At 47.7% G+C, this 15,064-nt stretch overlaps 1 protein-coding gene across 28 annotated transcripts in view; it reads left to right on the top strand.

The window, feature by feature from the left end:
- LOC126283983 (collagen alpha-2(IV) chain-like) overlaps positions 1-10,355 on the top strand; it is a 164,515-nt gene extending 154,160 nt beyond the window's left edge. For 10 of the 28 annotated variants that reach the window (XM_049982465.1, XM_049982458.1, XM_049982457.1 and 7 more), the window contains 2 exons: positions 1,470-4,901; positions 8,346-10,355. In XM_049982465.1, coding sequence (XP_049838422.1) covers positions 1,470-4,901; positions 8,346-8,851 — 3,938 coding nt within the window. In that variant the 3' untranslated portion in view covers positions 8,852-10,355. The remainder of the gene's footprint in view (positions 1-1,469; positions 4,902-8,345) is intronic. The other 18 variants (XM_049982477.1, XM_049982475.1, XM_049982473.1 and 15 more) reach the window with 18 other exon arrangements.
- The last annotated feature ends 4,709 nt before the right edge of the window (positions 10,356-15,064 follow it).

Genomic DNA, 15,064 nt, shown 5'->3' with positions numbered 1-15,064 from the left:
CAACTGAGAGTTCTCCACACTTCACTCCACCTAGAGTTACTCTAACACATTGCCGATAGCACCTGGAATCAGCGACGCTGTTGAGCAGCGACGCTACTACACAATCGATACTATATTAATTTACCCTGCGTATGGTATATACCTTTCAAGTGTACGAGCTACTGCATGGAAAAGCCATGCAACGTAATTTGCGGAATTACCAACTACAGATTTATGTGTGGAGGAGAACTCTCTTTTTTGCCCCCTAGAATATGGCGAAGCATATAAATGTGCCCCAAGTTCTGGGGACAAAGCCAGTCATCAATTACCACCTTTCACTCCGTGGTGCGAGCGTTCGCATGTGTCGCCAGACTATACTAAATCAAAAGAATTCCAAGATGACGTCGGTACGGGACCAGCAACTTGGATACCATAAATTATTTGTTGTAATTCCGTCATAGTTGCATTTTATCAAGCTGGAGGCTGGTTTCGAATACCAAGTTCGTTTTCCAAACCTGTGCCTGGATTAGAAATGAACCTAGTAGTTCGAAACCAGTAGCCAGCATAATAAAACTAAACTTGACAGAATTACAATAAAGAATTTATGCTAAATTAGCTGAGTGTTTTGATTGCAGTTTTGATTGTCCTCTTCCCTATTAAAGAAACACATATCAGAAGCGCTGTATATATAATTTTAATTAAAGTATAATATGTATCTAATAATCTTTCGCCTGAGATATGAGACATCTAACTAAAACTGAAACTTAACGAAGGCTCAGACGTATATAAAGTCAATGTCATTTGATATTATAGTAGTATTAACAAAGATTTGTAGTAATTTCTTTGTACACAACGTATCTACTAACAGTACACGCAACATATTTTCCACTCGCTGTTATTAAGTCTTTATCAGTCTTAAAATAATGTTTTTTTTGTTCTTTTATTGTTATCCAAGTTAATGTACATCTGTAAACAGCAACAAACAAGATAAATGAGTTACAAAGGGAATTCTTCATAAACAGTTTTCCAGGAGTTAACTGATCTATTAGCTCTGGTTTCTGCGTCGTTACGTCTTTATTGGTATCATCATATTTCTAATAATTGTGAAAAGATCATCGACTACAATGCAAAGAGAGTTTTCTAAGGGCTTCTACCTCAGTTACCGAGCAAAATTTGATTATGTGTTTACCTACTCATATAATACGAGAGGAGAGTATCTGTAGGTTTCTGGTCATGTTTTCGTAGTTTTATTGTAGCCAAACAAATAACTTAGGTCAAACTTTAGTGTTGTTGGTTACACAGCTTGTGTTAACACAACGATAGGAAATAAACACATAACACCATAACATCCCTGTCATTCATCGGTAACATAAAAATATTAAAACATTCTAGTACCTATAATAATTTATAAACAAACTATGCCAAGAAAAAACGTAAAAAATTAATGCATATATCACAGTACGCCCTAATGAAATTATTCTTCGCTCCAGGCTATCCAGGAGCCCCAGGAGTACCGACAGGACCAGGAACTGGCCAACCACAACCAGGACAACCGGGAGCACCAGGTGCTCCTGGACTACCAGGCAAGCCAGGAACACCAGGTCAACCAGGCACACCAGGCTACCCAGGAGGGCCAGGATATCCAGGCCAACCAGGAATATCAACAGGACCAGGTGGAAGACCACCAACTGGAGGGTACCCAGGAGGACCAACTGGTCCAGGAGCACCAGGACAACCAGGAGCACCAGGACTACCAGGGCAGCCTGGATACCCAGGACAGCCAGGAGTACCATCAGGGCCAGGAGGAAGACCACCCACTGGAGGTTACCCAGGAGTACCATCAGCACCAGGTGGAAGACCACCTACTGGAGGTTATCCAGGAGGACCAACTGGACCAGGATTACCAGGAGGACCAGGATTACCAGGGCAACCAGGACGACCTGGCACACCAGGTCAGCCAGGAACACCAGGATACCCTGGAGGACCAGGGTACCCAGGCCAACCAGGAATACCAACAGGACCAGGAGGAAGACCACCAACAGGAGGGTACCCAGGAGGACCAACTGGTCCAGGAGCACCAGGACAGCCAGGAGCACCAGGACAGCCAGGAGCGCCAGGATTACCAGGGCAACCAGGTGCACCGGGTTACCCTGGAGGTAGACCACCATCACCAGGATATCCAGGAGGTCCAGGATTACCAGGCACACCAGGACAACCAGGAGTACCAGGACAACCAGGATATCCAGGAGGACCATCAGTACCTGGTGGCCGACCACCTACTGGAGGCTACCCTGGAGGACCAACTGGGCCAGGAGGACCTGGATTACCGGGTCAACCAGGACGACCTGGTGTGCCAGGACAACCAGGAACACCAGGCTACCCAGGAGGACCAGGATATCCAGGCCAACCAGGAATACCAACAGGACCAGGAGGAAGACCACCAACAGGAGGATACCCAGGAGCACCAAGTGGTCCAGGAGCACCAGGACAGCCAGGAGCACCAGGAATACCAGGACAGCCGGGATACCCAGGACAGCCAGGAGTTCCAACAGGCCCAGGGGGAAGACCTCCTACTGGAGGCTACCCAGGGGCACCAGGAGGACCAACAGGTCCTGGAGGTCCAGGATTACCGGGCCAACCTGGACGACCTGGCACACCAGGTCAGCCAGGAACACCAGGATACCCAGGCGGACCAGGATACCCAGGTCAACCAGGAATACCAACAGGACCAGGAGGAAGACCACCAACAGGAGGATATCCAGGAGCACCAAGTGGTCCAGGAGCACCAGGACAGCCAGGAGCACCAGGAATACCAGGACAGCCGGGATACCCAGGACAGCCAGGAGTTCCAACAGGCCCAGGTGGAAGACCTCCTACTGGAGGCTACCCAGGGGCACCAGGAGGACCAACAGGTCCTGGAGGTCCAGGATTACCGGGCCAACCTGGACGACCTGGCACACCAGGTCAGCCAGGAACACCAGGATACCCAGGCGGACCAGGATACCCAGGTCAACCAGGAATACCAACAGGACCAGGAGGAAGACCACCAACAGGAGGATACCCAGGAGCACCAAGTGGTCCAGGAGCACCAGGACAGCCAGGAGCACCAGGAATACCAGGACAGCCTGGATACCCAGGACAGCCAGGAGTTCCAACAGGCCCAGGTGGAAGACCTCCTACTGGAGGCTACCCAGGGGCACCAGGAGTACCAACAGGTCCTGGAGGCCAACCAGGGCGACCTGGCACTCCAGGTCAGCCAGGAACACCAGGATACCCAGGCGGACCAGGATACCCAGGTCAACCAGGAATACCAACAGGACCAGGAGGAAGACCACCAACAGGAGGATATCCAGGAGCACCAAGTGGTCCAGGAGCACCAGGACAGCCAGGAGCACCAGGAATACCAGGACAGCCTGGATACCCCGGACAGCCTGGAGTTCCAACAGGCCCAGGTGGAAGACCTCCTACTGGAGGCTACCCAGGGGCACCAGGAGGACCAACAGGTCCTGGAGGTCCAGGATTACCAGGCCAACCAGGGAGACCTGGCACACCAGGTCAGCCAGGAACACCAGGATACCCAGGTGGACCAGGATACCCAGGTCAACCAGGAATACCAACAGGACCAGGAGGAAGACCACCAACAGGAGGATACCCAGGAGCACCAAGTGGTCCAGGAGTGCCAGGACAGCCAGGAGCACCAGGAATACCAGGACAGCCTGGATACCCAGGACAGCCAGGAGTTCCAACAGGTCCAGGTGGAAGACCTCCTACTGGAGGCTACCCAGGGGCACCAGGAGGACCAACAGGTCCTGGAGGTCCAGGATTACCTGGCCAACCAGGGCGACCTGGCACACCAGGTCAGCCCGGAACACCAGGATACCCAGGCGGACCAGGGTACCCAGGCCAACCAGGAATACCAACAGGACCAGGAGGAAGACCACCAACAGGAGGGTACCCAGGAGGACCAACTGGTCCAGGCGCACCTGGAAAGCCAGGAGCACCAGGAATACCAGGACAGCCTGGATACCCAGGACAGCCAGGAGTTCCAACAGGCCCAGGTGGAAGACCACCTACTGGAGGTTACCCAGGAGCACCAGGAGGACCAACAGGTCCTGTACTGCCAGGAGGTCCAGGATTACCAGGCCAACCTGGACAACCTGGCACACCAGGTCAGCCAGGAACACCGGGATACCCAGGCGGACCAGGATACCCAGGTCAACCAGGAATACCAACAGGACCAGGAGGAAGACCACCAACAGGAGGATATCCAGGAGGACCAACTGGTCCTGGAGCACCAGGACAGCCAGGAGCACCAGGCCTACCAGGTGCACCAGGTTACCCTGGAGGTAGACCACCATCACCAGGCTACCCAGGAGGTCCAGGATTACCAGGTGCTCCAGGACAGCCAGGAGTACCTGGACGACCAGGATATCCAGGAGGGCCATCAGGGCCTGGTGGTAGACCACCCACAGGAGGGTACCCTGGAGGACCATCTGGGCCAGGAGGACCAGGATTACCAGGCCAACCAGGACGACCTGGCATACCAGGTCAGCCAGGAACACCAGGACAGCCAGGGGGACCAGGATATCCAGGCCAACCTGGAATACCCACAGGACCAGGTGGAAGACCACCAACTGGTGGTTTCCCAGGAGGACCAAGTGGTCCAGGAGCTCCAGGACAGCCAGGAACACCAGGACAGCCAGGTGCACCAGGAGTACCAGGTTACCCAGGATATCCAACAGGACCTGAGGGACCAACAGGACCTGGAGGCAGGCCTCCACCTGGATATCCAGGAGGGCCTGGAGCACCTGGGGCTCCAGGTACTCCTGGAGCTCCTGGACTCCCTGGACAACCTGGGACACCAGGGTACCCAGGAGCACCAGGAGGACCTAGTGGAGGACAACCACCTTCTACTACTCCAGGTATGACTATTTCTTGTACCTCGAAATAGAATATAACTGTATTTATTAAAGTTACTTGTATCCTCAAAATAATTGAATTCATGTACATAAAGTAACACAGTGACTTAAGTTTGCCTACCATTACAGTAATTGCTCTTTTCTATGACACAAGAGTTTGAAAAATAATTTCACCCCAATGAGTAACAAAGTGCGACAGGCATGACAAATAGGTACAGATAACAGTTTTCGATTGATTTAATCGATAAAATGTTTATATTAAACGTCAAAATCGTTTCTAGGACAGAAATCATTACTTCTGTATTCGTTAAAATAGTGTACACTGCACAATATGAGCTGTACTTGCTCCTTTGGATAATATGGGTAAACTGTAACATAGATACACAAGTAATTCGGGACAAATTATATGATCCCCTAAAGGCTAGTTGCTCTACAAAACATAGAGGAGTCATTGTTCCAACATTGTCCTCCTCAAGGCTGTCTGTTCATTTTCTCTTCGCTGCTTTGTTGTGGGAGTACCAGCTGCATGTCATTATATTAGAAGTAAGAATAGGCCGATTACAGTTTCATGACAGTTTGTTTACTCCTGGTCTCACAGTTATATTCTCCCTCATCAATTTACGCTGTAGAAGTTTCTCTATTTTTATATCGAAACTCTACTTTTCCCCGATCTGTTGCGCCTCCCATATCCTTCTTATTGGTTTTTTACCATCTCTGCTTAGGTAGTTCATGTCGTCGCATTCAATCAGGTTTCCGGAGGTAAGACTTAGCGACGATTAGATTGGCTGTTTTCAAAACATGTTCATAGTAGAGGCGAAGGTATATCCAGTATCTGTCGGCAATTATGGCTGGTGACTTGATCTGATGCGAAAATGCCTATCTTGCCATGTAAGATCGACGTGACGTTCACTGAACAATTTTCTGTGCAACATGACGCTACATCTCTTACCCACTTATACTGAAAGAAGATTTAACATCTGTGTGTCACACAATAGCCACGTTACATTAGAACACATGCTGGTTTCATCGTAAATAGCACATCGCTACTGATGCGGCCATCTCTTTGTACATCTAACTCAAGGTAGTGTAATGCGACCACATTTACCTGATTTTATCCTTTGTGCGTTCAAGAGAGAAAAAGTTTTCAAGAACTCAGTGTCTGTGAAATTCATTATCATGTACCAAGGCTGGAGAAGCGTACTTATTTATATAAATGTTTTAACAACAACAAAATCCATTTGTTTTGCTCGTGATGCTGTTCCTCTGATACTTTCCGAGATTTCTCAGGGTGACACCCAAAATAATCCAGTTTGCATTCACTTTCCTTGGATCTAGCTAAAGAACCACGTACATGTTGCAGCTCACCTAATTAGCTCTTGTAGAAAGAATCTTGGTAATTGACTACTGACCCAAGCCAAATGCCAATTGACATATTAGTCATGCTGGACTATTTTAAATATATATCACTATTTCTATAGCATTAGTGATTGTAATAATGACTATTTTACGTAAACAGGTGGTTTGATCCTGATGATGAAAAATTTCTATCTGTGTGGTTTATTGTTCCAACACTACCACAGGCAGCAAGGCCTCACAGCACATGAGACATTCCACACGGTCGCACAAATAGTAATCGAGTGGAAACAGTTCAAGGGAACGAGATGGCAGCGAATCACAGACCTCTATTCATTACTGAGCAAAAGTCTGATGTATGTGTTCACTAGCAAATCTTGTTAAGGAGGATAGGACGTCTTCGTAAGTTAGAGAGATTCTTCGATCAATTTTGCACAGCATACATACCATACTTACAGGTGTATGAAATTCTAGAATTTATTTAATTTATGAAAAAAAGGAATGGGCTGTTGTATTCCGCCTCACCCAGTGGTCCAACCATTCGGTCTTTCCTTATGAGATCTAGACAATTACACTTTTTTTATTTTAAGACAACAATATTTGTTCGCTTTCTCCTTCTATGATAATACACAGCTGGCCATTAAAATTGGTACACCAAGAAGAAATTCCCATGATAAACGGGTATTCATTGAACAAATATAATTTACAAGAAGTGACATGTGATTGTATTTTCACACAATTTGGGTGCATAGATCCTGAGAAATCAGTTCCCTGAACAACCACCTCTGGCCGTGATAACCGCCTTGATACAACTAGGCATCGAGTCAAATGGAGCTTGGATGGCGTATAGAGGTACAGCTACCCATGCAGCTTCAACACGATACCACAGTTCATCAAGAGTAGTGACTGGCGTATTGTGACGAGCCAATTGCTCGGACACCATTGACTAGACGTTTTCAATTGGTCAGAGATCTGTAGAATGTGCTGGCCAGGGCAGCAGTCGAACATTTTCTGTATCCAGAAAGGCCCGTAGAGGACGTGCAACATGCGGTCGTGCATTATCCTGCTGAAATGTTAGGGTTTCGCAGGGATCGAATATAGGGTAGAGCCACGGGTCGTAACACTCTGAAGGTAACATCCACTGTTCAAAGTGCCGTCAATGCGAACAAGAGGTGACCGAGACGTGTAACCAATGGCAACCCATACGATCACGCTGGGTGACACGCCAGTATGGGGATGACGAATACACGCTTCCAATATGCGTTCGCCGCGATGTCACCAAACACGGATGCAACCATCATGATGCTGTAAACAGAACTTGGATTCATCCGAAAAAAATGACGTTTTGCCATTCGTGCACCCAGGATCATCGTCGAGTACACTATCGCAGGCGCTCCTGTCTGTGATGCAGCGTCAAGGGTAACCGCAGCTACGGTCTCTGACCTGATAGTCCATGCTGCTGCAAACGTCGTCGAACTGTTCGTGCAGATGGTTGTTGTCTTGCAAACGTCCCCATCTGTTGACTCATGGATCGAGATGTCCCTGCACGATCCGTTACAGCTATGCGGATAAGATGCCTGTCATCTCGACTGCTAGTGATAACGAGGCTGTTGGAATCCAGTACGGCGTTCCGTATTACCCTCCTGAACCCACCGATTCCATATTCTGCTAACAGTCATTGGATCTCGACCAACGCGAGCAGCAATGTCGCGATACGACAAACTGCAGCCGCGTTAGGCTATAATCCGACCTCTATGTCGGAAACGTGATGGTACTCATTTCTCCTCCTTATCACAACAACATTTCACCACGCAACTCTGGTCCACTGCTTTGTATGGGTGAGAAGTCGGTTGGAAACTTTCCTCATGTCAACACGTTGTAGGTGTCGACACCGGCGCCAACCTTGTGTGAATGCTCCGAAAAGCTAATCATTTGCATATCACAGTGTCTTCTTCCTGTCGGTTAAATTTCACGTCTGTAGCACTTCATCTTCGTGGTGTAGCAATTTCAGTGGTCAGTAGTGTATCAGATGTAATTAGTGGCGTGGTGTGCTACGTTTGGTTGTGACTGCATGTACCTGTGTGTGTGTCGCAGGAGGCGGAGCGCCCCCAGTGCAGCTGGTGCCCTACCCGCTGCCCATCGTGCCAGTGCCGGGCCTGTGCCCGTGCTACCTGGTCGAGCCCAGCGCCAACGGTACGTCTGGCAACGTGAGCCTGCCGCCCACGCCACCCCCCTACAGGCCTCCGCCGACCTACAGCCCGCCCCCGCAGCAGCAGGGCGGCCTGCCGCCCTACGCCTTCATCGGCTTCATCCCGGTCATCTTCTACCCGTACTGCCCGGGCAACGGCAGCGATCCCAGCCAGACGCTGCAGCCCATGTTCCCCTCGGCGGTACTGGCGCCCTACCCCTGCTCGCAGTGCGGCTCGGGCAGTGGGGAGCAGCTGCCGCCGCCCACGCTGGCGCGGTTCGACCCCTCGTCCAGCTTCGGGCGCGTGCTGGACCTCGCCAACATCCCGCTCACCTCTGTCGTCAGGGCGCCGCACCGGCGAGTCATGAAGCGCAGGCATCGAGTGCTCCCTGCCACGGCACCGGCGCTCTGACACTGACAGCCCGTACAGAATCGCCCTCGCCTGTCCTGAAGATGACCACTTCCGTTGCCTTCGAAGCGCCACCGTGCCTCCAGCTCAAGTGGCCTACCAGACAGCATGAACTGGGACACGAAACTACAAAAAACTGTTGAACATCTATTCCACATATACGTAACAAGGGTGTTATACACTTTGCGATATGGTAACTAGGCGCCAGTTTCCTTTGTTGATCACGTCCCGACCTTACCAGAGGGTGCCAACATTTTACGAAATGTCTGCAGGCTCTGGTAGCCGTTGACACTGATGTTAAAATTATCTGGGTTATGGTGTTCTAGCAGTAGTGGACACTAAAAGATCCTGAGGAAGATCCCAGCACAGGGGTCGAAACGTCGAACATTTTAGAAGAAACATGACGCGGCCTAATAATCCAGAAGATTTTAACTTCATTTTACAAAACCTTCTTCACATATTTGTTCCAGTGACTTGCTCCACCTTGCGTGGTCTGCCCGAAATTAATCTGGACTCCGATATCCTGTCTGCAACTAGTTTTTCAGAACATTCAGCATATGACGTATTGGAACATTTGTGAGATGTTATGTCAACATCGAGGTAAGCAGAGAATGTAGAAACAATTATGATTACAAAGAAAGCAACGCCTATAAAAGTTAGAGTCAGTAAAGCCGCATTGCTGTCTAGATAAAAAGAAGTCCTCTTGGAAGGAGGCACGGAGTGAGCACACTCGGCGAAACGGAAGCGGCAATTGTCGACAGGCGGGCTAGATTCTCGGTCTCTACTCCTGTCGCTACTGGTCTATTTGCTCTCGTACCTACATTCTTCGTTCCACCCCTCATCCATGCCTCACATCCTTTCTAGACTAACACATCACCTGCAAAGATCCTACATCAGAGAGCTTTCTGGATCAGTCGCGGCGACGGGGGACTCGGCTACTGCTGTCCCTGTCACAGGGGCAGTGGTGGCCGGATGGGTCTGGGCGTCTGAGTAGGAGAACCTCGCGCCGTGCTCACTTCGCTCGGACGGCGGCCTTGCTGCAGGAAATGCTCACTGCTAATCACTATTTATATGCATACGTGAAAACGCTCCGTTGTGGGCTTCGGCGCCTCGAAAGCTTCCCTACTTCGCAGCTGCCTTTGCCTCTCGCTACACATGCTCCGCTCCAACGCACTACATTGTGAAGATCACATGCCCAGGTCCATCCTCACGTAACACCGTCAGAGAGTGCCTATTGTATTTAAAAACATTTTCTAATCCTTAAATTATATTCTACACATGCCAATAATTATTTTTGTACAATGAGAAAATACTTTATAAGCAAGTATTTTAACATGTAGAAACTTTGTTTCAACAATTAATGAGACGGATGCCGCTTGTTTTTAAGTTAAGATTTCGTTGACTCTACAGGTGTATGAATAAATTGTCCGTATATACGAGTCTCGCATTTTTATGAGACGTACAAAGCTGTAAAAACAAAAAATTTAAATACAGTCTTTTTATAAAATTAGTGTACACATTTATTTTGAATATATCCCTGTCTCGCCTGCAGTAATCAGAACAATTAAATGACCCTCTTCTGTCGCAGTTGGAAAGTGTTTCTCGATCGTAATGCGATGCTCGGCGATTAGGATGCAAATTTGGATGTGGGTATATGCTTCAATTGTGCCGTTATGTGTGTCCTATATAAACTACAAATTAAATTACATATAAACATGCATATGCGTTTGTACTATACATCTGATATAGTTTGATATAGTTTGAATACACGATCAGCAATAAACAACTGGGACCAATCACAATGTTCAAGTAGCCACGCGGGATTAGCCGAAAGGTCTCAGGCGCCGCAGTCATGGATTGTGCGGCTGGTCCCGGCGGAAGTTCGAGTCCTTCCTCGGGCATGGGTGTGTGTGTTTGTTCTTAGGATACTTTAAGTTAAATAGTGTGTAAGCTTAGGGACTGATTACCTTAGCAGTTAAGTCCCATAAGATTTCACACACATTTGCACATCCTGTTCAAGTATCACTGAGTATATGTCAGGAGCTATGTAACTGCACGACCGCAAGAATCTAGCAGTGATGAAGGCAGTTTGCACATTCATATTTATTAGAAACATACTTTTTTCTCCCTAGTCCTGAACCTTTCAAGTGATTTGATGATTTTCTCATCGTTACCTATCTGAGCTAATTTCTTCATCTATAATTTATTTTGCAAGTCTTTGTCTGTCCCTACTACATTTCCCTTCTACTCCTTCTCCATCGAATAGTTAACTATTGAAACTTCCTGGCAGATTAAAACTATGTGTCAGGCTTCTGCTCGAAGCTGGGACCTTGCCTTTCGCGGGCAAGTGCTCTGTCGACAAAGCTACCTACGCACGACTCACCCTCACGGACTTACCCCCCCCCCCCCCCCCCCCAGTAGCTCATGTGCTACTTTCCAAACTTCACATAAATTCTCCTGCACACCTTAACAGTTCCTTGGTGGCGCAGTAAATGTTTTAGTAACCTCTCCCTCTTCTACTAAGAACCTTCCGTACGATCGCTTTCACTTTATTTTTGATGTATCCGCTTGACTTTTAATATAGTTCGGCACCACGATTTTTCAGATGCTTCCAGTTTCTTCTTCCCCGAATTTTTGGTGGTCCACTTTTGATTTCCTTACAACGCTGGGCACCAGACTTACATTTTCAGGAACTTCACTCTTTTTCTCTTATCGACATGTGATACCAGTACTTATGTTATTGAAGAATGCTTTTCTGGCTGTGCCAATCTACTTCTAAATTATTTATAACGTCTTGCAGTTAATTAATGAAAGAGGTCGCTCACAGAACCACCGGTGAAACAGTTCTTGAGTACTGTTCGTCGTTGGGAGACCCGTAGCAAGTTGGATTCATGGAGGACACAGAAAAAAATTCAAAGAGGTGCTTCACGATTCCTTACTATTTGTTTACACAGCGAGAGAGAGCCTCGGGATATTTAAATGAACTGCGATGAACAATAGTACAATAAAGGCCGGACGTAATGGATCTCGTAAATTAAATTCTATAAATTCGTTATACTCTAGATTGTAAAATACGCTGAATCTGAACCTCACATTTTAGAATGTCGTACAAATTAAATTAAAAAAAAAGAGTAACACATCATATGTCACTTGATGTCTAATGATTCGGTACGTTATGATATTTATAAGGATAGATATGCAGATACAGAACGAAAATAGTGCCCACAGCCTATTACAAATTTTCAGATTCTTATCATCGTTGCTTACTGAGTGTACTGAGGTAGGTGCCCTTGAACTCCCATAGTTCGTTACATAGTAATTCTTTCGGGTTGTGTAATCTGTCGTAATCATGGATGTCGAAAGTCGAACAGCTTCTGTAAAGGAGTAACTCTGTATTTCTATTCACCGTATCGTTCGCCGACAGTGTTGTTGATATTATTATTTGTTCAAAAAATGTTAAAATGTGTGTGAAATCTTATTGAACTTAACTGCTAAGGTCATCACTCCCTAAGCTTACACACTACTTAACCTAAATTATCCTAATGACAAACACACACCCTATCCCAGTACCTGCCCTCAGTAGAATTTAAGAGCCAAAATGGCATTAAATTACATTGTCAACAGCAACAACTGGAAATGTTTTGTTTACATATACGACACGCATTCCGTATCGCACAGCTTTTTATTGATGTTCAGTTATTCTCAGTGTAATGCGTTCAGCAAGGTAGTAGGGGCAACGAACCGAATAGTCTGTAACTGTCTACAGCAGATGGTGGATTTCGTATATCAAAACGCTCAGCAAACCCTAATGACCACGCTTTAGATCCAGACTAATATTGAAACTAGATGAGCTTCTTTTTGAATTTTATGATGTATTTCTGAGAGAAACCTCCATCAACAGGTACTACAGTTTTGATTACATATTCGATATTCTCTGTCATTTAAGTTAAATTTAATTCCGATTCATGGTATGATACTTTTGCAGTGCCCGAGGAACAACAGCTACACTCCTGGAAATTGAAATAAGAACACCGTGAATTCATTGTCCCAGGAAGGGGAAACTTTATTGACACATTCCTGGGGTCAGATACATCACATGATCACACTGACAGAACCACAGGCTCATAGACACAGGCAACAGAGCCTGCACAATGTCAGCACTAGTACAGTGTATATCCACCTTTCGCAGCAATGCAGGCTGCTATTCTCCCATGGAGACAATCGTAGAGATGCTGGATGTAGTCCTGTGGAACGGCTTGCCATGCCATATCCACCTGGCGCCTCAGCTGGACCAGCGTTCGTGCTGGACACGCAGACCGCGTGAGACGACGATTCATCCAGTCCCAAACATGCTCAATGGGGGACAGATCCGGAGATCTTGCTGGCCAGGGTAGTTGACTTACACCTTCTAGTGCACGTTGGGTGGCACGGGATACATGTGGACGTGCATTGTCCTGTTGGAACAGCAAGTTCCCTTGCCGGTCTAGGAATGGTAGAATGATGGGTTTGATGACGGTTTGGATGTACCGTGCACTATTCAGTGTCCCCTCGACGATCACCAGAGGTGTACGGCCAGTATAGGAGATCGCTCCCCACACCATGATGCCGGGTGTTGGCCCTGTGTGCCTCGGTCGTATGCAGTCCTGATTGTGGCGCTCACCTGCACGGCGCCAAACACGCATACGACCATCATTGGCACCAAGGCAGAAGCGACTCTCATCGCTGAAGACGACACGTCTCCATTCGTCCCTCCATTCACGCCTGTCACGACACCACTGAAGGCGGGCTGCACGATGTTGGGGTGTGAGCGGAAGACGGCCTAACGGTGTGCGGGACCGTAGCCCAGCTTCATGGAGACGGTTGCGAATGGTCCTCGCCGATACCCCAGGAGCAACAGTGTCCCTAATTTGCTGGGAAGTGGCGGTGCGGTCCCCTACGGCACTGCGTAGGATCCTACGGTCTTGGCGTGCATCCGTTCGTCACTGCGGTCCGGTCCCAGGTCGACGGGCACGTGCACCTTCCGCCGACCACTGGCGACAACATCGATGTACTGTGGAGACCTCACACCCCACGTGTTGAACAATTCGGCGGTACATCCACCCAGCTTCCCGCATGCCCACTATACGCCCTCGCTCAAAGTCCGTCAACTGCACATACGGTTCACGTCCACGCTGTCGCGGCATGCTACCAGTGTTAAAGACTGCGATGGAGCTCCGTATGCCACGGCAAACTGGCTGACACTGACGGCGGAGGTGCACAAATGCTGCGCAGCTAGCGCCATTCGACGGCCAACACCGCGGTTCCTGGTGTGTCCGCTGTGCTGTGCGTGTGATCATTGCTTGTACAGCCCTCTCGCAGTGTCCGGAGCAAGTATGGTGGGTCTGACACACCGGTGTCAATGTGTTCTTTTTTCCATTTCCAGGAGTGTATATAATAGAATTAAATATTTAATGGTTACGGTAATTTATATATGTATATAACGTTATAAAGAAAGTAGACGGATCAGTCCCTTAAACTCCAAAATTTTATTGGTAGAGTTCGGGCTTACTCTATATATTACAGCGCAGTGTATTAACGCTTATTCCTCCTTATTACTCTTCATGTGATAAAGACTTCGGATGACTATTTTACGCCTGTGTATTAGCTCATACCATTTGAAGCATCCAAAATTGTCACCTCAAAGAACGGCCAACACTGTTTTGAGTACATATGATATGGTTTCGCTTGCGGGTGTGGCCGAGCGGTTCTAGGCGCTACAGTCTGGAACCGCGCGGCCGCTACGGTCACAGGTTCGAATCCTGAATCGGGCATGGATGTGTGTGATGTCCTTAGGTTAGTTATATTTAAGTGGTTCTAAGTTCTAGGGGACTCATGACCTCAGCAGTTCAGTCCCATAGTGCTCAGAGCCATTTGGACCATTTTTCATATGGTTTCAATGAGATTAATGATTGCTTTGTGGGGAAATTTTTGTCTCTTCCCAAGAAGAGAATTTTCACCTCCGAAATAGCAACTTAATGGAATACATTTTCGTGTCATATTCAACCTTAGTACGACAATAGTGATAGGTACCGTTAGCTTTTAGCATGTAGTCAAACTTCTTCTACAGAGATTATGAGTATTGTTCCCATGCCAATTAAAGAGAAAATAGATATTACAAACTGCTTCAGAGCAGGGTAGCACGAAAATAGCTCATTTGTTCCGTTTGACGCTGAACTA

The sequence above is a fragment of the Schistocerca gregaria genome, chromosome 8 (genome assembly GCF_023897955.1).
Source record: "Schistocerca gregaria isolate iqSchGreg1 chromosome 8, iqSchGreg1.2, whole genome shotgun sequence".
NCBI classification, from domain to species: domain Eukaryota; kingdom Metazoa; phylum Arthropoda; class Insecta; order Orthoptera; family Acrididae; genus Schistocerca; species Schistocerca gregaria.
The sequence above is the reverse complement of the archived record's forward strand: the minus strand, read 5'-3'. Positions and strand labels throughout refer to the sequence as shown.